Source organism: Sugiyamaella lignohabitans, chromosome A (assembly GCF_001640025.1).
Source record: "Sugiyamaella lignohabitans strain CBS 10342 chromosome A, complete sequence".
In the NCBI taxonomy this organism is placed as follows: Eukaryota; Fungi; Ascomycota; class Dipodascomycetes; order Dipodascales; family Trichomonascaceae; genus Sugiyamaella; species Sugiyamaella lignohabitans.
This window is the reverse complement of record NC_031672.1, coordinates 2,757,042-2,784,897: the sequence shown is the minus strand read 5'-3', so window position 1 is coordinate 2,784,897 and position 27,856 is coordinate 2,757,042. Positions and strand designations below refer to the sequence as shown.

At 44.6% G+C, this 27,856-nt stretch overlaps 9 protein-coding genes across 9 annotated transcripts; 4 read left to right on the top strand and 5 right to left on the bottom strand.

Moving 5' to 3' along the window:
* Positions 1 to 356: 356 nt before the first annotated feature.
* On the bottom strand, positions 357 to 1,700 carry RPN6 (proteasome regulatory particle lid subunit RPN6; the record flags this gene model as incomplete). Its single annotated transcript, XM_018882850.1, has 1 exon — positions 357 to 1,700. The coding sequence occupies one exon, from the start codon at positions 1,698 to 1,700 to the stop codon at positions 357 to 359; it is 1,344 nt and encodes a 447-aa protein (XP_018735098.1).
* Positions 1,701 to 2,263: 563 nt separating this feature from the next.
* On the top strand, positions 2,264 to 4,195 carry ASM4 (FG-nucleoporin ASM4; the record flags this gene model as incomplete). Its single annotated transcript, XM_018882848.1, has 1 exon — positions 2,264 to 4,195. One exon carries the CDS (start codon positions 2,264 to 2,266, stop codon positions 4,193 to 4,195), a length of 1,932 nt encoding a protein of 643 aa, XP_018735097.1.
* Positions 4,196 to 4,493: 298 nt separating this feature from the next.
* AWJ20_878 (uncharacterized protein) lies at positions 4,494 to 6,824 on the bottom strand (the record flags this gene model as incomplete). The annotated part of the gene is made up of 1 exon (XM_018882847.1): positions 4,494 to 6,824. One exon carries the CDS (start codon positions 6,822 to 6,824, stop codon positions 4,494 to 4,496), a length of 2,331 nt encoding a protein of 776 aa, XP_018735096.1.
* Positions 6,825 to 7,263: 439 nt separating this feature from the next.
* On the bottom strand, positions 7,264 to 7,914 carry AWJ20_877 (Uncharacterized protein C3orf60-like protein; the record flags this gene model as incomplete). The annotated part of the gene is made up of 1 exon (XM_018882846.1): positions 7,264 to 7,914. The coding sequence occupies one exon, from the start codon at positions 7,912 to 7,914 to the stop codon at positions 7,264 to 7,266; it is 651 nt and encodes a 216-aa protein (XP_018735095.1).
* Positions 7,915 to 8,791: 877 nt separating this feature from the next.
* Positions 8,792 to 9,148, top strand: MRPL51 (mitochondrial 54S ribosomal protein MRPL51; the record flags this gene model as incomplete). The annotated part of the gene is made up of 1 exon (XM_018882845.1): positions 8,792 to 9,148. One exon carries the CDS (start codon positions 8,792 to 8,794, stop codon positions 9,146 to 9,148), a length of 357 nt encoding a protein of 118 aa, XP_018735094.1.
* A 215-nt stretch (positions 9,149 to 9,363) lies between these two features.
* On the bottom strand, positions 9,364 to 10,872 carry YAK1 (serine/threonine protein kinase YAK1; the record flags this gene model as incomplete). Its single annotated transcript, XM_018882844.1, has 1 exon — positions 9,364 to 10,872. One exon carries the CDS (start codon positions 10,870 to 10,872, stop codon positions 9,364 to 9,366), a length of 1,509 nt encoding a protein of 502 aa, XP_018735093.1.
* A 2,246-nt stretch (positions 10,873 to 13,118) lies between these two features.
* Positions 13,119 to 14,930, bottom strand: MSS4 (1-phosphatidylinositol-4-phosphate 5-kinase; the record flags this gene model as incomplete). Its single annotated transcript, XM_018882843.1, has 1 exon — positions 13,119 to 14,930. The coding sequence occupies one exon, from the start codon at positions 14,928 to 14,930 to the stop codon at positions 13,119 to 13,121; it is 1,812 nt and encodes a 603-aa protein (XP_018735092.1).
* A 4,876-nt stretch (positions 14,931 to 19,806) lies between these two features.
* Positions 19,807 to 21,576, top strand: CPS1 (Cps1p; the record flags this gene model as incomplete). Its single annotated transcript, XM_018882842.1, has 1 exon — positions 19,807 to 21,576. The coding sequence occupies one exon, from the start codon at positions 19,807 to 19,809 to the stop codon at positions 21,574 to 21,576; it is 1,770 nt and encodes a 589-aa protein (XP_018735091.1).
* A 1,226-nt stretch (positions 21,577 to 22,802) lies between these two features.
* Positions 22,803 to 25,859, top strand: HIR1 (Hir1p; the record flags this gene model as incomplete). The annotated part of the gene is made up of 1 exon (XM_018882841.1): positions 22,803 to 25,859. One exon carries the CDS (start codon positions 22,803 to 22,805, stop codon positions 25,857 to 25,859), a length of 3,057 nt encoding a protein of 1,018 aa, XP_018735090.1.
* Between the last annotated feature and the right edge of the window lie 1,997 nt (positions 25,860 to 27,856).

Here is a 27,856-nt window from a genome sequence, read left to right as displayed (position 1 = left end):
TCTCCACACCGGATATAAGCGTGGGGATGCCGGATTTACGGTCGAACCTCGTTTCAATTTTATAATGTGATGCAATGGCGTATATGCATGTGAGATCACATCTCCACTGTTGGATGCCATGCATTGGCAAACGCATGGCCCGTTGTTATCTTCAGCAGCAGTAGCTCTAAATAAAAAAAAAACCACTGTTTCCTGAGTTTGAGGGCCTCTAGTCCCTACATAAATCGCTCCTGGTTGATCCTGATTAGGAATAGGGCTTAAACGTGAAAAGTGCTACTTAGAGGCATTTGAAACCAAGTTCATCTGCCAGAGGCAGATGTTCAAAAATTTTTTGTTAATTCTATTTATATATTAACTTAATTTAAAGCAGCGGCTCTATCATATAAAAGATCGACAACAGTCGACATGTGTTTGATGGTGTCAATGGCCAAGTCGTAAGTCTTATCGGACTGGGGCTCGTCGTAAACGAACAACCAGCCGTTACCTTGGTCAAGGACACCATAGAAAATCTTGTCAAGGATCATTTGACTCAGCTTGCCCTCAATTTGACGGGTATCTAAACCAATAAGCTCGGCAATGTGTGATATCTCAACGCATGAAAATGGCTCAATGACCTTGACCAGATTCTGTTCCAAAAGTGTATCATACAAAGCAGAAAAGTGAGAACGAACAAATGGGTCTTTAGACAGCTCGGGGCCGTAAGATTCCAACACTAGCTCGAATTCTTTTAACGAACGGTTAGAATGAGCTCTAGCAATGGCTTTCATAGCGTCGATTTCACGACCACCTTTGTTAGCGTACTTGTGAACAGACTTGCTTGTGGCCAGTAGATTATCCATATCATCAGTGAGATTAAGCATGATTTTACACAAAAGAAGATATTTAAGAACAATCACTGCGTTCTCGTCATCATCCTGTCCTGCATATCCCTCAAATGCCTCGTAGAAATAAGAAAATGCTGTTTTGTAATCTTTGTCCTCAGCTTGTAGTACTCCACTCATGTTATCCAAAGAAGCTTGAGTAGCTGGTGGACAATAAATGCCATTGGCAGTGGTACGAGCACTGGTAAGACAAGCTTTGCTCTTGGGGATATTACGAAGAGCATGATATACCTTTGCTTCCAGCAATTGAACTTCAACAAGCATCATCTTATCGTCCAAGCGCTTAAGCTCTTTCATTAATTTATCGGTCAATTGGATGGCCAATGGGTATGACTTCTGCCTTAGATACAACGCAACAAGTCTGGTTTGAAGACTTTGTCTAAGAAAGTTACGGCTTTCCTGGACAGCCCAGTCAACGCATGCTAAAGTTGTATCAATTTGAGTTTGAAGTACTTTTTCTGCTTGTGGAGAACTTGTCAATGATGTACCACTGGCACTAGCAGCTCCTGGATTGACACCAGCAATCTCATCAAATAAATCAATCAGATTACGAATGATCTTAGCAGCTTTGGACTTGCTGGCAGCTGCTGATGAACCGCCAACAATAGTTCTTGCTTTTGCTACTAATTGGGCCAATTCATCAGCACGCGATTCTGAAGCATACAGTCGGCCCAATTCATAAAGTGCTGCCTCTACTTCAGGAGCTGATGGGGCGCTTGCTCCCGACTGGTTCTCAGCATTGTGTAGAATCTGGAGATTTTCCTTTTCTGTATGTTTGGGTGCTGACTTTTGTGATGGCTGTGTACTAGATGATGACATTGTATATTCCTACTAGCAAATCTCGACGGCACAAGTTATTGTTTGGTGATACCACTAGTGTTTTCAATGTTGGTTAGGTAGATGAATAATGTCGATGCGTTAAACTTAGGCTCAATGTGGCGGATATAATTCGCGACAAAAACCGACGGTTATGCAATGAATCCACTGTCTCGACAGGTTTCGATGTATTCGGGGTTTCAATATATTATGAATTCTACCAATTGCTCCAAAAACTTTGCAATCTTTTGGATATTGAATGAATAATTGAAAGAGTTTCGTAACATTCAAGTCAGTTGTCCTGTAATTATCAGTATCAATGACGAAAAGTCAGTGTAAAGTCTGTCCGATATTAGAAAGATCCTCGATTTGTGTAATATCGTGGGTGTCGGGGTTACACAGTATACGCTCATCACAAATATTTCAATGCAGAAACGTGAAAATGCGCATCAAAACAAACATATTCTCGAGCCTACCAGTGACCCTATTGTCTTATCCATTGTCAATTGAAAGGCTAATTATCGGTTGGTTTTAGTCTAGACAAATATATTAAGACTGGTGGCATCATGTTTAGTAGTAGTAACCTGAAGACCAGTGGTTTTGGCGGTCTTAGCGGACCGGCACCTGCTGGCGGAGAGCCTCCTCGCAAGTTGGCTCACTCACAGTCGATGATGGATTTCCGTGGACAGCCTGGTGGTCTTAACGGAAGTCTAAATGGTTCAGTTGGCACGGGTCTGGCACCATCTGGTCAAATTCCACAGCAACAGATGTCTAATGGCACGGCACAACAACATCAACAAACGACACCTCCAGTTATTGGCTTCTCAACACAAAATCAGCAACAGCAATATCATCTCCAGCAGCAGCAGCAACAGCAGCAACAGCAACAACAACAGCCATATAATTTTTATCCCCAGTATAACTCAACTGCAAGCGTCAACAGCCCAGTGTATTCTGGCGCTGCTGGAGGAGCATCTACACCTCATTGGGCTAAGCCAGAGCGAAGAATCATTCCATCTCACTTGACTGTATTTAGAAGAAATCCACATGATAGAGATGGTGGTGAAGATGACGGATTGAACCGGCAAAGATCACGAGGAGGTGCTTCCAATAGTGGTGGATCCAGTGCTGGCCCTAGTACTCCAGGACTTCGAAGATCAACTTCGCGAAGCTCATTCGGACCTGGTTCTGATAACACCGGACGAGGAAGACGCACTTCGATCTCTCAAGGAACTGGCAGCGGAAGTGCAGGTCTTGGAAGTAGCAGTTCTGGTGCTGGTGGTAGCTATTTTGAAGACCATGAGGGACCTCGGTTTGGCACTTCGTTCGGAACTCCTAAGCCTGTTTATTCTAAGAAGGAGAACATTTTAAGTGATGCCGATGATATTCCACCAGTAGAGAGTATTTATGATTCTGCTTTGTCTTCATTTCAAGTGCGACACAATTCGTCGTCAGATGTCCCCATAGTTGGACCCGGCATGGGCTCGGCGGCTGGTGACGCTCCACTGAATAGAAGGAGATCGATGAATTCACGAGATCGCGAGTCTTCTAATATTTCCATCAGTAATACTGGGTCTTCACTCAACAAGGCGATTCCAGAAGACGAGCAAGAAAATAATAGACAGTCGTCTAGCTCATCTGCATTATCTGCATCGTCGACATCAGCAGCTGCCGAGAGACGAGCTCGCCAACAAAAGCCTAATTCTGTTGTGGTTTTCGGATTCCCATCATCTCTTTCATCAGCCATTGTCGAGCACTTCTCTAGATTTGGGACAATTCTTGAAAATGTGAGCTACCAATCTAGATCTCCTTTACGCCATCATTCAAAATTACCAAAAGCTCCTCCATTTCAAGCTGGTAAGAACTGGATGCGATTGACATATGCCGAGCCTCAAGGTGCTGCCCGTGCTGTACAGGAAAACGGCGTCATCTTTGGGGGTGGTTATGCCATTGGTTGTGTATATATCGACCAGTACAATGGGGACCAATTTGCCGAGGCTGGTGAAGCTACCATGTTAGAAGATATCAATGACGAGTCGAACAATCTTATGGATGTGGATTTCGATCCTCCTACTCCTCAGCATGTACAAAATCGCACCAGACAGGTGCCCTCTAGAAGGGGCGAGTCTTCATTCAGACGTTTCCCTCATAACGTACAAAAGAGCAACGAGACTGATGTGGGCGATACACCACCACCTGCTGTGTCATCCAACCAGGGCCTTCCACGTACAATCTCCATGCCTGCACTTGTAGGTGATACGTCAGCAACAGGTACCCCTTCTAAACGACTCGAGGTCTTGTCTAATCGTAGCATTTTCAACCCCAAGCCACGGTCTACACGCATGGCATTGCTGTCGTCATTTACTCAAAACAAACCAGCTGATGATACCACTTCCTCGGATGGTGCAAATAAAACCATTTCGAAGCCAAAAGAGAGCTGGCTGAACTGGACGACAAAACGTGCCCAAGAACTGGTTTTCGGTTGGGACGATTTATAACTTTTTATGTATTATATTTCACAACTTATTTTATCATACCTCAGGTGCTAGGGAGGGCTATAACTAATAGCGTTGATGCTTGAGAGTGGGTGCGGATGCCTCTGGCGGCTGGGGCGTCGCCCCAGACCCCACTGCTCCTGCTTCGCAGGAGATAATAAGAGGCTCTCGAATTAGTCACAGGAACAGTGAGGTAGAGGGCACAGTGTGTTCCACTGGAAATATCCCTTCACACGCAGGAAGGAGCTGCAGAATTATCTTAGAGAGAAATAAATATTTTATGATATGTACTGGAAAGGTGCTACTGTTGGTTGGCACCAATGGCCCAGCCGAGACCGCTGACGAGCATGTTCGAGATCTGTGTCCGTCTTCCTGAAGACGAGTCGGCTGGGTTTGATGGAGATGTAAATTCAGCAGCAGATGACGAGATCGCTTTGGCAATACGTGAAGCCGAGAGGGATGAGTATGCTGAGTGAGACGGATCTGTATTAAGCGAGCTTGCAGTGTGAGAGGATCCCTGGTGATTAGTTTTGTGAGCCTTGGAGTCTTGGGTAATTTCCTGACGCAGATTATTGTTCTTCTTCCAGGTTAGCAAGATAGACGAGATATTTTCTTTAGGGCAAATACGAAGTGTCTGTGAAAGAATATTGAGTTGTTGATCGAGTACAGAAGCAGGTGGGAAATCCCAGAATGGCGAAACGTATTTTCCTACTTGATAGCACGAGGTCCAGGCAATGAGACTCGTCTTATTCTCATCGTTGTAGCTAGTGAATTCTGGTACACAGTAGTCATATGCCACCTTGAAATTATCGTTCACAAGCGCATAGGTAACACACATAGCTCGTATTTGTCTTGATACTGAGTCCACCATAACTTCATCGTACTGGTTAGCATATGCCAAGTCATCGGCAATTTTGGAAAGTTGTTGAAGCTCGCGATAGCTGATTTGATTGTTCGAAAGAATGTGATCGATTGTTTCTAACGGTGCATTGGACTTGATTTCATGTGGGCTCAATGTTATCCCCTCGTACTTAGAAATTTCGCGTGTTGCCAATATTAATGCACTGGCGCGTTCAACATCTTTAGACTCTGATGGTTTAGAACTTGTAGTCGATTGGAGCAAATGCAAACAATGCGACGCATTTTTCATCTGGTTATTATCGTAAAAGGAATACAGGTGCTCCAGCACAATATCCACAAACATGCCGTGGTTAGAGAAGTTCTGGCCAACAAAATCAAAGTCGTTTGACTTCAAAGCTTCTGAGATAAGTTTTGATTCAATCCAATTGTCTTCGACTCCATCAAGCAAGTGGCTAGCAGCCAATGTTTTCAGATCATTTTTAATGTTAACCCAAGATTTTGCTCTCTTTGCTTTGTCGAGATATTTAAGGGCGAGCTCTTTTTTTTCCTCAACAGTACTACTGGTTTGCATCTTTACCACATATTTAATGTTTGCCGGGAGCCCGATAGATGATAGAACTTCGCAACTATTTACTGTTTGTAGGAGAACCCGTAAAGATTGTTGATCTGGCTTTGTTCTCGGTGACAAAAGTAGGCTCTCAAAATCATATGAATCAATAGGAGAAGTTAAGATTTCAACATCTTGGAGTTTCTTACTCTCATCTCCCGATACACTCGTTCTCTGACTAGTAAATATACCCTGATATATGTTTCGTATCGTCTCGAAATCTTTGATACCATGACCTGGGTGCAAATAACATGCAGCTAGTAAAGGTGTTTCTAAAACCGAGGACTGGTTTACTTCAGAAAGGGGCACAAGTATTTCAAAGAGGTTGGATTCAGCTTGTTTTGCAATCCACTTGTTCAAACTGTGCTCCCAGGCATTAAGGTATGAAATGTATGGAACAACCAGCTTCTCAAAATCTCGTGCAACGCGTGTTGCCGATGTTGATGAAAGTAAATGGCATATATTCTCTTCTGGTGGTGTTTGCTCAAAACTTTGAAGACTGAATTGGTCAGGAGAACTAGCATATAAAGCACGATATTGGTTTACTACGTTGGCAGTACCATAGTACCAATCCTGAACTGCTTCTGGTGCATTAGCCAGTAATGGAACAAACCAATCGAGCTGTCCACAGCATCTATCAATAGCCCGAAGACGGCACTTAAGCCATTGTGTATATACATTGTCTGAGATAAACCTCTGTTCTAATTGTGATCCATCATCCTTAGCATTAACATCTACGCCATCTCCGTTGATTTCAGTGTGTCCATTGCTATTCTTAATACCATTATTGCCATTGAAGGAATGTGAATTACTGGTTTGCCAACCAAATTCACTAGACTGCGCTCTTAGCTCGCTTAATAGTCTCGACACTCTTAACTGAATCTGGCTTTCAGGAAGATTTACAACCAGTTCATTCGTAATACCAGTCTCTGGAATGATACTGGCATCTGGTTCTAAGCCATTGGCGCGAATGTCGCTGACAAGAGGCAGATAATCAGCTGGATCTGTTGTTTCAGGAACCAATAAAAGAAGAATTGACCAGGCACTGTGAGGACTAAACGGGTCTCCAAGTATAAAATATTCTCTTTCAGATGCAAATAAAGTCCTAAGACTGTCCAGTTTGCCCAAGGAAGCCAGCTGGGCTGCTAGGATTAATCGTTCCATGCCGTTGATTAGTACTTCTCGCTAGGTTCACCACCGTGATGATACGACATGCGAATCACCAACTGCATAAACATCACACATATGGTACGCTTATGCTCTGGGCACTGGAGCTTTATCTTGGACCCCATTTTCTCGCTTTTAAAGCCGTTAGGATTTTTTTTTGGAATTTATATTGTAGGGCAGAGTCAAAGAATCAACCAGCTGGGAGAGGGGTGGGGGGAGGGGTAGAGCTCACCCAATTTAACACGTTAGCGTAAGCACAAGGAGTGACCAAATGCATGCTATGATATTACACCGTGAACTTCATCATGTTCTAAGAATTAGGAAATAATATTTACAGATAAATTATAGATTAGGAGGCAGGAGAAGAGCTCCAACTTGAAGCCTGCGCTCAGTAGCGAGGAGATCAAAATAGCTTGCGCCATGTTCCTAAGCTGTGTTAGTATGCACCAAGGATGGATCCGACATTGACTCCTTCACAGATCGAACTTACAGTATTTGATATTTGAAGTCGCATTCCCAAGGAACGAAAATATTCGCTGGTTTTCGGTCCGAGAATACGAGACTTTCCACCCAGCCCTACCACAAGAATCTCTGGTTTAGGATGGGCAACCTCGAAGATTCCAATGATTTGTTTGCTGATTTCAACAATCCCAGTGTCCAGACCCGTAAATGCACCACTCATGTCTACCTGGAAAGCTTCTGTGCCCAACAGAATTAGCCCAGTAGGATGATTTGGATCTGTGGACTCGATTTTACCTCCTGTACTAAGAAGAAACCCATTGTCAGTAACAGAATCGACATTGTTGGCAGGTGGTTCCAGCTCGCTGTAAAGATTATAATCTGATAAGTTTCCTTGAGGAATTCTTTGTGATTCTTCTGCTGATAACATAGCTCTTGGCACTGGTCCGTCCGAGTTTTCTGGCTGGGCTTTGGTAAGTGGCTTTCGCCGTTGGCCTATTCCAGGTGAGGACGAATAGTAGCGAATCTCACTAAGCTGTCTAATCGTCCGTACATTAAAGTTCCGGAAACTCAACAAACGGACTCCATTGGAGGGCAGAATATAAAGCTGCCTGGCCGGCTTGAACATCGTGATCCTGGTCCGTTAGTGAAGTTTGCTGACTGGAATCATATTCACAGAGTAGGTATTCCAGAAAAAATTATCACGTGATTGGGCTACTGATATGATCTGCCTCCTTAATGGAATCTCACCTTATCTCTATTACAGTTTGGACAGACTTTAAAGAGGGTTAATAAAAGTACCGAGTAATAAATTATGTAGTTCTAGAAACTACTATGAAATAGTATTAAGAATAGAATTAGCAGGCAGGCTGAAAAACAGTGAAAAAAAAGTTAAAGAGAAAGAAAAGAGCCGGTCAAGTTTTCATACTACATTCATTCTAGACCCTTGCGTGTATTTGATGTGAAGTAAATCCCCAGCCAAGATTACCATTTATCCTTGGGACTCAGATTGATGATGCTCGACGTCTCCACTGAATCAAGTCGGACTGGCTAGGGTTCAAAACTGAGCGACATCTTTTTTTTCTTCCAATATATATATATATATATATATGTACTTATCACAATATCAAATATATACCCTAACCCGTCTCCAATTTTTCATGATTTGACGACGCATGGAACTGTGATAATCAAAATTGAATCGAATTGAAGGATAAGAACAACAATCCCGACACAAACGATTCTGCTTATTATTTATTATTTTCACAAAGTTAAAAATGCCCGCGCAGGTAGCGAGACACGTCCTTCCGCGCTCTGTGAATGGTGTTGGATCGTTCATTCTTCAATGCCGTAAAATCACTCTGCGGTATTGCAACTGGGGAGGTAGCTCTCGTGGAATGAGGTGAGTTTATATTTGGTCATTTTTGGCCAACAGCTATAATTTGGACCCAAGTTCTGTTCCTCTTTTTTTTAAGCAGTTTGCTAGGAATGACGAGAGACGAGATATGGGGCTGGGACTGGAGTCCAAACTGTCAAAGTCTCGAATATATGCTAACCAGGTTAGAAACTTCTTAGTAGAAGATATAAAGCGCATTGCTAAGGAGAACCCCAAGATTGAATTTGAGATTGTCAAAGAGACCGGCCACCCAGTTATCAAGGGAGAGTACGTGAATGGCAAGGAAAAGGTCATCTGTGTTCGTAACTACGAACCTAGCAAAATTGCTGAAAAGATCAGTGTGCTAGCCAACAGTAGTGGCAAGAAATTACAAAACTACACGCGGTCAGTGGAGAGCAAAAACCCATCTGTTCGTGGCATCTGGTCTCCTTTCCATGTTGGCCAGGAGTTCAGATACAAAGTTTAAAGTCATTAGCATTCATATCTTACATTTGTACATAATATAATATTTAACCAGCTCAATTGTTTATTGCTAGTCATCCTGGCGTTTAGGCCATTGTTTCACCCTTCAACCCGGTTTTAGTTTGAATCACAATCTAGACTGTTGTTCCCACATAAATCAGTGCCCTACTGGAATGTGGTGAAAACACAGCCAAGATTACGATGAGCATGGATGCGCATTCAGAAACCATCCAGGAAAGGATGTGTCAGCGCTTCCTGTGGCTTAATACGTTTGCTGGGGTCAAGTGCCAACATGCGATCGAGAAGGTCGACAAACTGCTCAAGCAGAACATACTCTTCTGTTCCAGGGGTTTCCATCCCACGCAGTTTCAATTTCAGTGACTCTTTTGGGCCAACGTCTTTGATCACCTTACCAACGGGTTCTCCAGTCACTTTGTCAGTTTCATGGCTGATAAAGTCCATGTCGCCATTAAAATAGTCCTTACTGAGTGAGAATTTCCCTTTTCGTATCATCCTATGGTTCACTTTGCCTTTTAACTCCATCATGAGTTTGAGCATTTGATTGTTGGTCTGACCTGGGAACAATATTTTTCCTGTATATAATTCATATAATGAACAACCAAGCGACCACATATCAATGGCAAAATCGTAGTCTAGTCCTAGCAGTAGCTCAGGGGCACGATAAAATCGTGATACAAGATACGACGTGACTTCCATATCTGTATTGTATTCCAGTGCAGACCCTAAATCGGCTATCTTCACTACTGTCTTGGAATCGTCGACTAGAATGTTGTCAGGTTTGATATCAGCATGTATAATCTCGCATTCCCGCAATAAATCTAGCCCTTGGATCATTTGCTTTGAATATTGTCTAATTGCTTGTATGTTCAAACCAATATCACGGCCAAACTTTTTAAGGATTTCTCTAAGGTTGGAGTTCAAGTTTTCAAATACAAGGCATAAATGGTTTTTATGTTCAAATGACCTGAGTAGGCGAACCACATTTCGAACGTGCTTGGGGTCCCTGGCATTCAACTTTTCAAGCATCTCTACCTCTTTCAATCCTGCTTTGGTCATTGTTTCATTATTACGAATTATTTTGATTGCAACAAGATTGGTTTCGACTTTATTTTTACCAGTGGACCCGTTTTTAGCAGTAGCAGTACTTCTATCTTTTCTGCCCCCCGCGGATGCTGTAGTAGCACCCCCATTGTCTCCAACCTGGGTTTCCCCCGAACCATTATTACTAAGGTCGATTGCTCTCACTACAGCTGCGAACACACCTCTTCCCAAAGTTGACATTACTTGATATCGATCGTCAATAAGTTCTCCTGGAATTATTCTATAGTAGCCTTCCACATCATCCCAGTTGTCCAGCATACTTTCATGGAGTTGTAAATGCTTACCAGAGTTGGGGTTGGAGTTTTTGACCTCTACATCGGCTTCTTCATTATCAAACATATCATCAGAGTCCGAGTCCGAGTCAGATGCCTGCATATCTTGTTGGGGCCCACTCAACACATTATTATCAGTTTGTGCTAACACATTGTTATCTGTAGAATGTTCTTGTATATTACTTTCTGGATCATTGTTATTTTCCGACTGGACACTGTTATTTATACCAACAATTCCCTTTAACTTGAGATCTTGCATTAGCTTCTGTCTCTTGGCTGCTCTTTGCTGAATCACCTCATCCTCAGTAAGTTCTTCATTGCCCCTGTCTTCCATATTACTACTCTAGAGTTACAATTTCCGGCTCCCAATTGCAATAACCGTCCTAATCAATCGAAATCCAATTCATATACCTGTATTTCCAGTAACCACTGAGATATCTGATTCTGCAACAATCTACAACATACATTTTGCATAATACCAGCTTATCCAGTGAGCCGCGTCAACTGTCTAGGTTCGCCAACGACTACTTCAACACTGAGTTTATTCAAGGTGTTTTCGAATTATCACATTAAAAACAAGGGAACTTGTTCAGTGTTAAGAGTGATAGATTTAGAAAGTGGTTGAGAATGCTAATTTTCCTTATGTGGCAATGATCTCAAGATGATTGCACCTGGATAACGCAATATAGTAGCAATAACAATAATATTCTCATATATATATGGCCCCTGTATATAAAGAATTTGTGCCCAGAGAGATAAATGTAATTTAGATTCATTTTTAGTTAAGTTAAGCAGTTAAATGAATAGAAAGGAGACTCGGGCGAATTAATGTTGGGATGGAAATCGCATATCTAAATGATCGCAATTCAGAGTAGCAAGACAAGGCGCTGTGACGGAGAATAGTTCGGACCAACTGTGGACGAATGACCGTCTTATGATACTAGGGGACAATATTTGCTCGAAGACATTGGATGGGATAGAGATACCATATGGTACGAGGTCTGGGCCATATGTTGAAGGAAAATGGAGATATATTTTATGGCGTCGCTCTTTCTAGACATCTCAGGTCTTAAGCGTTAATATGATCAGAATTCTCAAACTATAACAGTTCGAAAACTGCTAGAGGGAGCCGAGTTTTTGTAGATCATGCCATAAAACTAAATTACATAACATGCCTAATAACTCCTTTACCATATTCCTCTACAATCATAGCCTATACTAGAGGAACATTTGAAATGAGAAGTAGTACCTAACAGAACCGACAGTGAAGAGAGCTGGAAACCAAATACATAGAGAATGAGATTAAAAGAGCCTTTGCTATGCTGTCATCTAGTATGACATGATATCCCATACTAATGTTAGAACTTGTGATACTAAGACTATTATAGACGAAGTCTCTATAACAGTCAAAGATATTCAACTGCAAGTATTCGGGAATGACTTTTAAACTGTATCGTTCTGCTTGTGTCGTATGCTAATAAGAATATGACTATTACCAGTTAGAAGAATAGTTTTCCGCTCTGGCTAAATCCCCCTGGAACCACTTACATGGTTAGCCTTAGCTTTTGTGTGTCTGTTTAATTATGGCATAAGTCAAGTACCTTCAGTTATCAGGTGGTACAACTTATCGAGTCAATAGCGATACCGCTCCTTGGGTTACATTCGAGTCCTTTTCTGTCAAATATATAAATGAACCGGAAAGCTGGTGAAGAAAGCATTCCATATAAACAAAAATAATAGAATTAATATTAAGTACAGGAGACAATTCATCGAAACAATAATCAGTAAAGTAATAGGGTTAAGTTCAATCGATCAAGTGTGCGGTTACCACTAGCTAGTCTTAGCTTCTGTTCGTGAATAAGTGTCTGCCACCTCTGTGAGAGGCGAGGGATGTTTCCGTCAATACCAGGAATCCCATTAGAACAGAATCAGCTAGCCCATTGAATTGATTTGTCGAGATCTGAATCGTAGATCTGGATCCCAGAGTCCATGACATGGTAAGGGGAGGTACTATTAAAAGTCCAGTGGCCAGGTGGATAAGTAGGGGATGTCCACCTAAGGTCAAGTCTGAGTGCTCATCGTCCGTCCATAGAGATTGTGAGCCTTGAGATCCAAGTCCAAAATGTCGCTAAGGAAGCGCCGCAATTGGAAGGATTCAAGAATGTCCAGGAGTAGACTGGCGAGGAGCCAGCTCTACTGTAGTCGAACGGTCTAAATCGTCGTCTGCTCGCGGTGTGCGAGGCGACAGATGAAGTGAACAACAAGGGACGATGAGCAAATTGTCAGACTTGGGACCTGTGAGCCAATGAATGATAGCAAATAACAGCCGGGACTCGGGATGCCGCCGACTGAAGATCGCTAATCAGAAGTGAGTACCAAATTGAAACCATGACAAAGGAGCCTTTGAAGATTACTTTGTAATTCTGTTCGTCAATTATCAAATAACAAGATAGTCTGACCATGAACTAATAGTCTTAGCTAGTATTGGTCCCTCGAGAGGAAGGGAGCAACGCACAAGGCAATAGAAAGCCCCGAATCATGCTAGACTGACCAGATAACCGCACATAATGAAAGAAGAACTTAACAACGAGTAGACACTGACCCGCCAGGTCCAGGGACCACGGCAGATTGAACGAAATTAAGGAATCTGGCTCCATACTTTGCAGGGTGAACAACATCTACAGCGGATCTGCCAAATATCAGTCCTTTGACAGTGGTCTCCGCTCTCTTGCGCCAACTAAAGGGGCAGAGGGTATCAATCATACCAATAACAGGTTGTTGTTCACAAGTACGAGTGTCACTCTGAAGTCCTACCAACAATGAATAATCCATGATATTGTGTCGCTTCAAGAAATCGACATCCTTTGAGACTTGAACCATTAATTTGTCTCGGTCCTCTTGACTCATGCAGATAGCCTCGTGTTTGTCAGTCCAGTCAAGGTCCTTGAACACTACACGACCACGATTGTCTTTTCTAGGTCCAGCACGTCGGTCATGGCTCGATCCCTTAAGATCGTAAATCAGATCAGTCTTCTTCTGAAGCAAATTCTTCATAATGACAAAGTGAGTCTTCTTTCCATCAGCAATAAGGGTGAAGTTTCCAAGATAGAAAGGGAGCTGGGTACCGGGGTGGGCCTTGATATGATTGTAATAGTCGGCCAAAAAGTCCGCATTAGCAATGACGTTGTGCTCTTTGCGTTTGATGGTCTTAATAATGTACTTGCCATTAGGTGTAAACAAGAAATCGGATCCAGATTTACCAGGAGATTTAGTCTTAGTCAAGTCAGACTGCAAAACAAACGAGTTCAAAAACTCATGATAGTCAATTCCACAAAGGGTGCGGATGTCCTGATAAACAATAGGCGAATAGGCCTTAATAATGGCACCTCCATCAAGTCTGTATTTCTTGTTCTCCATAGTGAGGACTTCTTGGCTACTAAGGGGAGTAGCATAGACGGCAGATTGAACTCCATTAAACATAAGAGTGGATTTCGTGATAGGGGCAGCGAGACCAGTAAGAGTAGTCAGCTTTGCCTTGGCTCTTGTCAACAACAATGGTGTCTTGGACTTGTCGACTTCCTCAACCTGAATGACCAAATCGTCAGAGGGAGTTTGAGCAATAGGCTTCGATGGAGCCAAAGGAGCTGTTTGGGGAAGCTCGGATTCTGGGTCAGCTTGAAGGCCACCAGAAACAATCAATTGTGGCAAACCCTTGTATAAGTTTGCAACGGCAATAATCGCAACAACAAGGCTGTCAATAGAACAACTGCCCTCGATGGTCATTGCGCAAGGGGTTTGATCATCCACCTCGACAGGAGTGATTTCCTCAGATTCAGCCAAGTCACTGTGAGTGGTTTCCAAAGGCGACTCAACCAATGTAACATCGCCATGGGACTCAGGAGTAGAGTCATTCTCATCAATTTCAATAGGGCAATCAGATAGAGCCCAAGAGGCAGCAGGGGTAGTCCAGGTAGCTTCAGTGTTCTCTTCGGACCAAGTAGTTTGAATTTGGCGGGTGGTAAAGGCAGCCTCGTCTCCAGCCTCAAAAGACCACTCAGAGGAGTTGTCATCATCATTATCAATGGGAGCAGAGTTTTCACGATAAGCTTGTTCGGCAACAATATCAATGGGTTTCCAAACGGTGGGTTCGTTGAGGGTCTCATCAGATCCAACCGAGACACCAGAGTCATCGGGGGAACATTCAAGGATCAAAACCTTGTGATAAGCAAAAGCAGAACGTCTGGCAGGACGACGGTTCTCTAGTTGTGCACAAGCACCATACTTGGGCACAGAGACACCGCAATGGACGTCACTCAAAACAGGACGACGAGGGACCTTGTGGGTTCCATTAGAAGGACGATAATCACCGTTGGTAAAGAAAAAGTCACCCATTTTATCAATTAAAACAGGTGACAGTAAGAGAGTAGTAGAAAAATAGTGTTGAAAGCGCTGGTTAAAAATTCACAGAACAAAACTCGAGTGTAAAAACAGCTGTAGGTTTATTCTGAGGAAAAAAGAAGAAGAGAAGAAAAAAAGAGCATTGCTGCGGATGTCCCATCATATATATACACGGGGCTCTAAAGATTATGTTGATGTCTGCACCGACCACATAATCTTGGTTCACGGGCTCGGTGAGCTGCAACCTGCGGCATGCAGGCTGCAGCCTGGTGTGCGCCCGCTGGGACACCGGCTGGGGTACTCGCTGGGAACAAGCCAGTGTTCAGTGCATCTGAGCATTATAAAGAGCAGGAGCCACTGTTTTTGGTCTAGGTATACCAGTGTGTATATTACGACGAATCAATTTGACCCCGATCTTGCATCTTTATTCTAAGTTTATTCTAACTTTATTCTAACTTTATCCCGTATGGAAATGTCAGCGGTGATCTCATCGCTGCTCAGTCAAACGGCTGGGCCCATATGCGAGATAACGAGCGGACATCACCGGGGTATGCATGCATGTTTGGGAGAGCAGGGCTGGCTTCGGAGCCTGGGCTGCCTCCGGCGGCTGGGGATCTGCCCCAGACCCCGTGGCTCGCTTCGCTCGCTACGCCCGGAAGGAGTTCGTTGTTACAACGGTTGGGAGTATTGCAGCTGGGAAAAATAAAGCCGAGAGCATAGACGGTACAATCTCACCAAGTAAAGCACGGGTGCTCAACTTTCTGCCACAGGATTTATTGGCTCAACCAGTAAAGATTTTTAGTTGATTAAAAGTGATAGGATTGAGCAATTGGTCGAATAGTAATACCAGTCAGTGCTACGCCAAATCCATAGCATACTACAATTAACAAATCATTTCCAGGCTTGAAAACTGTTCAATAGGAAGATAAAAGGTTCGACCCAATTAACTAGAAAAACGATATAGGACTCACTGAAAGTGGACGAGCCTTGTTGCTGCAAGTCAGTGTCATATCTTGGGCTTCTACCGCTACCACTCGAGCTTTTCTTGCCCCATTTCACCTGAACCAGGATATTTTTGGCTGCCTTATCCCAATTCTGAGCTACAGACAGATCCAGAAAGCCACGGTTTACCACAGTAAAGTTATTTTGGGGCTTATTGGTTAACGTAGTTATTCGTAAACAAGGCTGTTTTGGATAGTCGACACATATCAAGGCTCTTACAAGGGTATCCTAAGCCGGTACAGTTTAGTACTCAAAGGACCGCTGTTTTTGCAAATTGCAATCAGTCGCATCTGGAAGAGAATCCAGTTTGATATGAACGGTGTTGTTGCGGGACAGGGGCCTCCGATCATCATGAAGGATGGTGACGCTCATCCATTATCTTGCAGGATGTCGTTTCTGCGTGAGATGTGATAAGAATCTTACCCCTGGCAATTCGCATACCAGCTAAGGTGAAGTATTAAGAGCTGATAATAAGTTCTAGAGTTAGATTCGAACAACAATACAAACAGTGTATGAGTGACAAAATAAAAGTTACACCAAAATAATTTCCATAGTAATTCTGGTGGCCAAATAAGGGTAGGCGCAACTCTGACTTCTAAGCGTTTAAACAATACGTCACCAAATATGGTTCTCTATCTTGTTATTATCCAAAACAAAAAAATCTCGAGTTCTACGGATGGAACCTCCTCTTCATTATCCATAGTATCACGGACTTCTTGTTTATATACCATTAGGAACCTCTCCACTACTCTAGTAACTTATGTTGAATCATGAAGTAACAGCTTTTGGGGGAACCAAGCGCTTAAGTGCTAATTCTCATCTCACTCAACATGGCTTTTATGTGAAACTTACAGGTGAAACATACAGGCATGATGTATCTGTATAAACTGGTACTCGAAGAATATTAAAATAAACGTATATGGCTTTTTCAATAGTTTCAGCAAGTGTTTTGCAACTTCATGACAAATCAGCTATGCCTGGAGTTCTCTGATATTTTTCAGGAGTCTGGGCTTCAACAGCTGCCTTCCAGCTGGCTCTGGAAGTCCATTCTTCCATCTTAGAATGTTGAAACATCACAAGATAGAAGAGAACCATGCACCCCAGATTAGAACATCCGAAACATCTTTCTGCCTAGATATCAAGCCTGTATTATATTTTAAATTATTACAAAAACTTCACCTGTGCTTGCCAGAGCTATCCGCTCTTACGCACAGGATCCATTTCCCGTCTGCGCTGCAAGTGGCCCCACCAGCTTAGCTGTTAGGACCGCCCTACACCCATGTTCTCACGGCTGGAGCTTTGGTTCGCTGTCCCAGCAGGTGCTTAGCTGGCCCGCTGGTATCAGCCCCATTATTGCCCCAGCCGCTTTCCACGCTCTTCCCCCTATAGGCAGCTGTGTATCCAGGGAGCGCCAGCCCACCGCCAGCCGCAGACGGACCGCGTCCCCACAGTTATTGCCGTTATAGTCACTATCATGCGGCTCACCGAGGTTCCTTGGGGACGAAGCGATAACCACTAGGCCAAATGGCCTAACAGTTGTAAATTTAGTTTTCTAGGGGGTTTTATGGTAGAAAGTCGGAATTTGTTTGGCGATTTTCTCGATCAATTTTTAACGTTTTAGGTTAGTTTTAAGCTCAGGACGATCAGGGGCGCCTGCTCTATCTTTTGACACTAATTTTGATAAGAAATAGGGTCGATCATGAAAGTTGGGATAAAAATATTTTAATGCCATATAATTTATAAGATCACCTGATGCGTCACGTGCAATCATTGCAGTCTGCGTTCGATTCTGGGCTTGTGCCAATTAAAGATGTTTACGTGCGAGATGAGGCAGCCCATAGCTTCTGTTATATCTTGCGAAATATTAGTCGCCAAGATTATTCAATAAGGCCAATACGGTCAGAAAAGGCGAGTCCTTATACTTGGGCTGTATTATACCTCTTCAGTGGTAGAATAAAATATAAACATAGGACTGAATTACTGTTGTCATAAATAGGAATCGTAATTATAGTACGGATTAATTGATATTCATCTATGTCTTAATATGCGCATACATCAATGAGCATGTTACACTTCTATTTATCATTTTCGTCAGTACTATCATGTGGTTTCTCTTGAGTTAAGGAGTTATCCTGAGAACTCGCTCTTTGTGAGTTGGTAAACTAATAAGATTTAGTAAATACCAACTCCCACAAATTACATTTTAACTTAACTGTGCAATGTTTTGATCAGCTGAAAATACTCGCACCTTACTCGACTAGAGATACATTGTCTAAAGCTTAGTTCAAGATAATACTAATCATAGCTTAAACTGTCTTAGGTGTTGATGTAGGACGTACAAAGTATATTCGGTACGATACTCAGCAAAGGCATGGTGTCATATAAGGAAATTTTATAACACCAGAAGAAAATAACAGAGTCTCAAAGTGAAGAATCTTCAAATACATAACAAGGCAATGAAAAACGATCTGACGGATATGATGTTTATTAAAGAAATTTACGCAAATATTTGAAGGAAGGAAAGCCGAAAACGTTTCTCCGTGTGCTAGGAAGGTTATATGTAATATAACTTGCTGTTGTAAATCTCGTATGTGGGTTCAACATTTGATGAACTTTATTCTGAGGTTGTATTCAGTATAAATCTGACATTCTTAGAATCAATTCTAAGCTTCGAATTTAAGTTTCATCGGTTGTATAACAAACAATGAAAAGTTGACGGGAACAATAGTGATGGGTGATCCTGAGTAAACAGTCATGTGGAAAACAAACCACTTTTTTTAGGCGGAACAAAAGCTAATGAAATAAAACAATGGCCCCACCAGTACTCGTGGAGTTAAGCTAGCTCGATATCGAATTTAGGTTTGATATACATCTATCTATAGTTGGGGCGTCTTCTAAATTGAGTAGTGTCCGGGGTACCTGCATCGACCGGTTGTGCAGCTCACCGTGTACTGGAAGTCCAAACAACAAAACATAAAAACCCTTTCTAAACCCGCTGTATGTCTGACTTGCTGGTTGATTGAGTTTATAACTGCTGTGAGTTCACTCTTCATTCCCTTATACATTGATTAGAAATGACCAACTGGTCTGTGGAAGAGTCATTTTGCAAGACCACTGCCGTTAAAGAAGCAAATAGCTCACCTTGCCAGGTGATCAGTGCTTATCCAAAAGACTTCTTTCCAATAGTCGTTCTTGTTCATCTTCAGGGGAATATGACAGCCCAAAGTCGGAACAAACAAAAGCAAGCATAGATGTTGATGTTAGTGTTTCCAGCTCTGTTTTATGTTCTCAATTGATATAATAAGCCCTCTTTTTATCACGTTCAATATCGGATATATTAGTTTTGCTATAGGTTCCGATAATCTGCCTACTTATCATTATTTGTGTAAGTTCCATTACCGGTACGAAGATAGCAGCATATCACCGACCAATAAACCGGTAAGATAACGATTGCACCAGTCTGAGACAAAGCAAGAATCGTTGGCATCTTATCATCGCTACCGGACGGGTCCTAGTTAACTAACTGGTCTATTCGCACATTGCGATTAAGCGTCCCGAGTAAACTCTGCAGCGAGATTAACGAGTTATGCATTGCAGTGCTTATCTTAGTGGGGTTGGCGTCGGACGGAACACCGGTATCTTGCTGGATCCGATGCATGTACAGTGACGTGGGTAAAGTTTTAGCCGTTATCTCTTTTTACAGGGGGCACAAGAATAGTCAAGAGGAGGCTGTCGATAACCGCCGTCGAGGATCAATGTCTCACTCACCATGAGAGAAATGAAATCGGGTCTTCGTGTATATCTTATATATAACTCGGTGCCAGTTCGTGAAACTGGAAGCTGACGATAAGTATTTGTTTCTTGAAAGATGACGAACGAAAAGTCCAATCTTCAAGGGGCACTTCTGCCCACAGATGAACAAACCATAGTCAACAATCAATCATCTAATAGCCTAGATACTCGTCGTAAAGCTAATGGACGGATTGCTAAAGCAGTGATTACCATCTTTGCTATTGTTTGTTACATCGGTTTCTATTGCTTTAAGAGTGGCACTCCGCTGCTGGCGTCAGGCCCTAGTGTGAGCGTGTCTCGTGCTACTGAATGTCCTGATGTTGAGAAAATTATACCATCAGATCAGTTTGCTTCACCCGAACAGTTCTTCACAGATGACTACAAGAACTTCTCTATTCATGCTTGGGCTGGTGCCATTAAATATCCTACTGTAGGTTATGATGACTTGAAAGATATTGGAGAAGATGATCGATGGCTTCCATTTGGCGATTTGCAACAATTTCTCAAGGAAACATTTCCCTTGACATTCAGTAAGCTTGAAGTCGAACATGTCAACACTTATGGTTTACTGCTTACACTTCATGGAAAGGACACTAGCTTAAAGCCAGTTCTTCTCATGGCTCATCAAGATGTTGTCCCAGTACCAGACGGAACCTTGGCGGACTGGACTTATCCTCCTTTCAGTGGTCATTTTGACGGAGAGTTCGTATGGGGAAGAGGTAGTAGTGACGACAAGAATAGTCTTATTGGAATTCTTGAAGGTATTGAAGCTCTTCTCAAACAGGGATATGCTCCTGATAGAGGAGTTATCTTATCTTTTGGCTTTGATGAAGAGGTCAGTGGCTGGAGGGGTGCTAAGAACATTGCCAGTCATCTTGAAAACAAGCTCGGAAAAGATTCTATTTACATGATTATCGATGAAGGTGGTGGTGGAGTTCAGAATGTCCATGGTGGATGGTTTGGTTTGCTCGGTACGGGTGAAAAGGGTTATCTAGATGTCCGGGTGGCTATTACTACAAGTGGTGGCCATAGCTCTATTCCTCCTGACCATACATCTATTGGTATCATTTCAAGATTCATCACAGAACTCGAAGATAATCCTTATGAACCAGATATCACGCGTGCCAACCCATTCTATTACAACTTGCAATGTTTTGCAGAGAAGGCCCCTGAGATTGATGCGCAATTCAAGGCAGACATTCAAAACATTGAAAAATGCCCAGCTGCTAAAAAACGAGTTATTGACATAGTTGAGCAGGATTTCCTGACTAAATATGTCATTAGAACTAGTCAAGCTGCCGATGTCATCAATGGGGGTATTAAGATCAATGCTTTGCCAGAACAAGTCTCAGTAGACTTGAACCATCGTATTGCCATTGAATCATCTGTTGATTTTGTCAAGGAGAACATTGTGTCAAAGATCACCGCTCTTGCCAAAAGATTTGAGTTCAATGTTAAAGCATTTGGCGAGAATATCCTTGACAATGCAAATTCCAAGGGGTTATTTGAGGTGACTTCTTTGTCTGAGCTTTCCCCAGCTCCGGTAACTCCCATTAGCAACAATCCCACCTGGGATCTACTTGGAGGCACTGTTAGACAAGTCTTTGAAGATGTCAATGGCGGCATTGTTGACTCGCCAATCGCCATTACTCCTAGTATCATGACAGCTAACACCGACACCCGCCATTACTGGAACTTGACTAAGAACATCTACCGCTTCACACCAATCGCGAACCCCTTTGACTATAACATCCACACGGTTGACGAGCACACAAGCGTGGACGGTCATCTCAAGGCAGTTGCTTTCTACTATAACTTCCTCCGCAATGTGGACACGTTCAATTGACCGTCGCTCTCTCGGTAGATGTATTTATCTAATAATATACGAATAATTCTATGTTTTCATTTGGTGACATTTCGAAGCGACCAGCCTCCGACGGCAAGGGCCTCTGCCCCAGACCCTATTGCTCCTGCGAGACCCCATTGCTCTGCCTCGCAGGAGCCTTCTGGGACCGTCGACGCCACGACTCGAGCGAAGCGAGAGGAGCAACCAGGGTCTGGGGCGGAGCCCCAGCCGCCGGAGGCAGTTCACGATCAAGCAACCGTGTCGGCGATAGCGCAGTAGCGGGGCTGCATATGGTGCTAGCGGGTCCGACTGAGGCTGATACATGGACAAGCTATGGAGCGGGAGAAATGCGGAAAATCAGAGGGAAAAAACTGGTCGCATATCGGCGTCAAAAGCGCCATTGAAAACAAATTGCTAACGGCTGGCAACTTCTCGTGTTGATTGCAAGTGCAGCTTACAGTCCCTACATACAGTTTTCATCATTCAGAATTCGGGTCCGAAAAGTGTACAAAAAGCACCTCCAAGAGCAGCGAACCCGCCAAACAGAGTCCAAATAACAGCAATTCTGGCAATTCCATAACAAAAACCAAGTGGCCACCCCCTTTCTGGACGTGTCGACCGCTCAAATGTATCTTCTCAAGCCGTCGTGGCTGGCTCACAAGGGTATGTGTTCCGAAAACCCGTCTGATGTCCCCATATTTCAACATCTGCAATGAGCTCTGTGCAGTAATGGATGTGGACTGTCAGGATCCTGGTCGCGAGACCTAATTACGGACCATTCAGAGTCGGTGATATGACAAATACTAACTACTGCGACCAGACGAGCACAGGAAGTTCGAAATCTACTCGGTAGCCATCTCTCCAGACGGCAAACGACTGGCCTCGGGAGGCCTAGGTACGTGAATTGGCAGGGAATTGCGCCTCCGGCGGCTGGGGCGCTGCCCCAGACCCCGTTGTGCTCGCTTCGCGAGCTCTTGAACCGTCTATCAGATCTCATGGGGGGGGGGGGGGCACAGTTGCTCGCGAAGCGAGCACAACGGGTCCGGGCAGAGCCCGGCCGCCGGAGGCATGTCCGTCCGAAACCACCAAAGTTCGCGAACTAACACAAAAGAGATGGTAAAGTGCGAATATGGAGTACAGACACGATTCTGGCGACAGCCGAGGCCGAGAAGAAGGGCGGTGTTGAGGCCATGGCTGCGGTGAGTGGTCCCAGACAGCTGTGCTCGATGTCGACGCATACGGGTGCAGTGACTGTGGTGCGATTCTCGCCGAATGGCAGGTATTTGGCGTCGGGATCTGATGATAGGGTGGTGTTGATTTGGGAGCGTGATGAGATGCGGGTGCCTCGTCAGGAGTTTGGGTCTCAAGGAGAAGCCGATTCCGAGGTGTGGGTGGCTAGAAAACGACTCGTGGGTCACGATAATGATGTACAAGATCTGGCATGGGCACCAGACTCGAGTCTGCTAGTGACAGTCGGTCTTGATAGTAGTATTATTATCTGGAGTGGATCGACTTTTGAAAGACTTAAGCGGTTCGATGCCCATGAGTCTCATGTTAAAGGTATTACATTTGATCCGGCTCGCAAGTATTTTGCGACTTCGTCGGATGATCGAACAGTCAGAATTATCCGGTACCATAAACCATCACCTAACGAAATCACGTTTTCAATCGAATCGACTATCTCAGCACCATTTATCGGGTCTCCTATATCTACATACTTTCGACGACTGTCGTGGTCGCCAGATGGAAATCATATTGCGGCATCCAATGCCACTAATGGTCCAGTTCCAACAATCGCTATTATTAATCGAGGCACCTGGGATAGTGATATCAGTCTAATTGGCCACGAAGCACCGGTTGAAGTGGCATCGTTTTGTCCACGAGTGTTTCTGATGCAAAAACCTGCTCCTGGTGACAATCTTGAAAGTGCAAATCCAGTTACAGTAGTAGCTACTGCTGGTCAGGATAAGACGCTGGCCATTTGGAATACGTCGAATCCAAGACCGCTTTTAGTGGCTCGAAATGTGGCCGAGAAAGCCATTACTGATATTGTGTGGTCACCCGATGGAACAAAAATGTATGCCAGTTCGTTGGACGGTACCATTCTGATTGCATCGTTTGAAGATGGTGAGCTTGGATGGCCTCTGGATTTGGAAGAAGCCCAAAAACAACTTACTCGATATGGAGGTAATAAAGACGAAATGCAGATTCCTGAGAGTGTGGAACAGCTGGTACTTGAAGAGAAAATAAATGATCAAGAGAAGATTAATAATGTCAAGCGAATGGATGAGTTGATGGGTGGTACGGGTGTTGATACTGGTGATGCCATTGGTGTTGTTAATGGAACTGAGAATGGCAAAATGGACAAGATGGATGTCGACTCAGCAGTCACTGCAAATGGAGCAAGTACTCCTGGTAATGCTAGTGTCGAACTGTCTAATTCTGCTTCTCAGACCACTGCTGCTACGGCTGCAACAGCACCAGCAAACGAAACTGCTACAACTGCTACAACGACAGCTGCTAATACCACTACTTCAAGTACACCAACAACGACGACAACTGGTTCTGCTAACAGTGCAGCTACAACTTCAACAAGTACAATAGGTGCTGCTGCAAGCAGTGGTACCCCGTCGACCCCGAAAAAAATAACACAGAGAATTACTATTACAAAAGATGGTAAGAAACGAGTGGCACCACAACTTCTAACCACGTCTTCCATCGAGCCTCGAATGCCGCAGGCTCCACTAGTAAACGCAGCGGGTGCAGCAGCAGGAACAAACCTGTCATCTGAACCACATTTACAAGCTATGGAAATGTCTAAACCATCATATAACCTGCCCAAGGGAGGTGTACAATCACTGGTTATTGGTACTAAACGAAAACAAGAAGACACCGATGGGGTCAATGGCGATGAGGCTGTCGGTTCAGGTACAGTGAATGGTAGTAGCACACAACAAAAGAAACAAAAGCCAGAAGAGATTCCTGAATTTATTCGTCCGGCAGTAGTATCGCCAGCGACAACTGTCTCACAAGTACGACTGGCAGTGCCCAAAGTACAGACGTTCTTCAGCCATGGTAAAGGAGCATCAGCTGTTAATGGCGGACGGTCAGTTCTGGAAATTCGCAATGGAACTGGAAACGAACAAGAACCAACAAAAGTCAGCGTTTCTAAACGAGGACAGATTGTTTTTGTAGATTTCCTGCCTCGATACGGCCATTTGGCTGCTGGTGATGGATCTGTGTTTTGGGCAGTGGCCACTGAAGACGGAGTCATTCATGTATACACAGCGGCAGGCCGGCGATTACTGCCGAGCATTGTTCTTGGCTCCTCGATCTCGTTCTTGGAGAGCCAAGGACCTTATTTATTAGCGATTACAAGTATTGGCATGGTTCATATCTGGGACATGAAGAGACAGGTAGCGGTGCTGAAACCAGCAGTATCACTAGCACCCATTCTTGATACAAGTTTGAAATATGTTGAAAACGGGCTTTCACGAGCACCGAACGTGACTCAGTGTGGAGTAACAAATAAAGGTCACGCTATTATTACGTTATCCAATGGACAGGGATACACATATAACGAGCCAATGGGATCATGGCAGCGAATCAGTGATTCGTGGTATGCGTTTGGGTCACAATACTGGGATTCGAATGGAATGCCAGGAGTCGATGTATTTGGCGTGTCGAGTAAAAGAGATGACGGCAGTGTTTCAGTTGCCGGGTCTCGAGCCAATAGAAGAGGGTACAGTGGTGGACTGATTGCTCTTGCCGAGAGAAGAACCAATGAAGAAGTAGTGGTTAAAAGTGGCAGTCGAGGTAGATACCTGCAGCGACTGGCCAAGAACCGCATGCTACAAGAAGGTTATGAAGGGTTTGAAGCCGCTGTGTCGCTGGCACACCTGGAAACAAGAATATCAGCAGCCATTGTACTCGACTCTGGCGACGAGCTTCGCAAGTTCCTCATCACCTATGCCCGACGTGTGGGTGAAGAAGGCATGAAAGACCGACTTGAGGAGCTCTGTAAAGACCTCCTTGGACCAGAAGGTGATATAGCCTCTGCCGATACCGATGGCTCTGTCGCTGCTGCCACTGACGGCCAACTGTCGATATCCAGCAACGACCGCACCAGCGGTCCCGTACCGGTCTGGAAACCGACTCTCTGCGACATCCAGAAAAAAGACCTCCTCAAAGAAGTCATCTTCGCGGCCGGTAAAATCAGAGAAGTCCAGCACGTCCTCCTGCCCTACGCACGAGCGCTCGGACTCACTCTCACCACCGACTAAAACTGTCCATGTAATATACTATTTTCACCCCACTCTCGCGGGGAAGGGGTCGTGCCTCCGGCGGCTGGGGCTCCGCCCCAGACCCTGGTTGCTCCTCTCGCTCCGCTCGAGTCGTTTCGCCGGGACCACGGTCCAAGCCAACTCCTGCGAAGCAGGAGCCACGGGGTCTGGGGCAGAGCCCCAGCCGCCGGAGGCAGCACAGCACCCCAGGAACCTCGGACCCCACCCCCTGGAAGCAGAGATGCCCACGAATTTACGAACACGGGCAGCGCCGTGCATATCCAAGGGCCGATCTAGTTTAGTCCAATCAGCCGGTGGTGGCCCGCAAGTGGTGAAATGATGGCTGAGGCCGCTACTGGATCCGGGGCGGACTGGCACCCTTAAGTTCGATATAGTTTAGCACGCCACATGTAGCAACTCAGATCACCATGACTGAAAGCGGCCGGAATTTGTTTTTCAATCCCCCCCTCCTCTTCGTTAGCCCATTGTCCTCTTTCAACGTGTATCGCGGGGGAGGGGTCTGCCTCCGGCGGCTGGGGCGAAGCCCCAGATCCCGTGGCTCCTGCTTCGCAGGAGGGGATGGGGGGACCCGCCGATGCTAATTGTTGTTGCTGGTCGGTTATTATTTTTATGTTAAATATTTTTATGTGTGGCTCGATGAGCTGTGCTGATGCTGCTGCTGTTGTTTCTGCTGCTATCTTCGCGTGGATTGCTGGAGTCAGTAGACGCAAAAAAGAGTTTGTCAGGCCTGAATAAGCACACCCAACCCGCCAGACTGCCAGCCAAGCCAAGCCTTGCCGTGTTGCTCGCTCACTAGGGCAATTGCCTGATTGTTGTCGTCACCGTATGATGACTCGTGTTTACCGCTATTTTGGCTAGTATTATTACAACTACTGTCTGCTACTAATCGGCAGCATGTCATATATAGCTAGAGCGCAAGACCCATTACAAGATTTTTTCCTCATTGATTGATTTATTTACATTTTTTCCACTTTTTTCCATTTTTGTCTCACTCTTATGGTTGTACACCGAAGATCGATGGCGGATTTTCCATCAACATTGCCTCGTAAACAGCAGGATCCTCGCGATCTACCACTGACAACGTGAATTGTACATTATAGCCCAAATAGCATTTAGAATCTCTTCCACAACGAGCACCTGCGTGTTTAATCAATCTGAGACTAATGATCGTGCACTAACCTCTTGGGTCCGACCCCACTTGAGCCTGTTAGTGACGGGTGGTGGGATGCTGCCTCCGGCAGCTGGGGCTCCGCCCCAGACCCCGCTGCTCCTCTCGCTACGCTCGAGTCGTTGCGTCGGCGGGCAGTAAGGACTGTTTCTGTGTGATTATTAAGCTCTGACATGTCTCAAACAACATCTGTCTCAGCCGGTGCGCTACCACTGGCACTCACAAGGTTCATTCATTAAATTGGTTTCACAACCGGAACCAGTTATGACGTGTGCTGCCTCCGGCGGCTGGGGCTCCGCCCCAGACCCTGGTTGCTCCTGCTTCGCAGGAGACTACTGGCACCCCGCGACGCAACAACGACTCGAGCGGGGTTTGGGGCAGAGAGCCCCAGCCTCTGGAGGCTCGCTCCCTACCCCCAAAGACGGCCCCCGCTTGGCGAGCCCCTTGACTCGCTGCTAACGCATCTGGGCAAACAGGCTTGCAGCGGGACTCTGTTATTGTATGCAGCCCAGTTAGGCAGTTTTTCAATAGGCCCCGCTAAATAATTTTTCAGGAGAGGCGCTTGAGTGTCTGGGACGTTTGCTGCTAAAGACCACGGGCGATGTTGAGACTCTGTTGAGGGCTGTTCAAGGAGACTTTTTATCCTCTTGAGCCATTGGCAGCTGCCGGTCGCTCTTAGCTGGTTCCAGAGGGGTGAGGGGCGGGAGGGGGTTAGAGAGCGTCGGTTGATGGTCGTTTTTTATATTTTTAAATTTTTATTTTTTGCATTTTTATTTTCCGGTTTTCTTCAACAGACTCAGTTTACGAG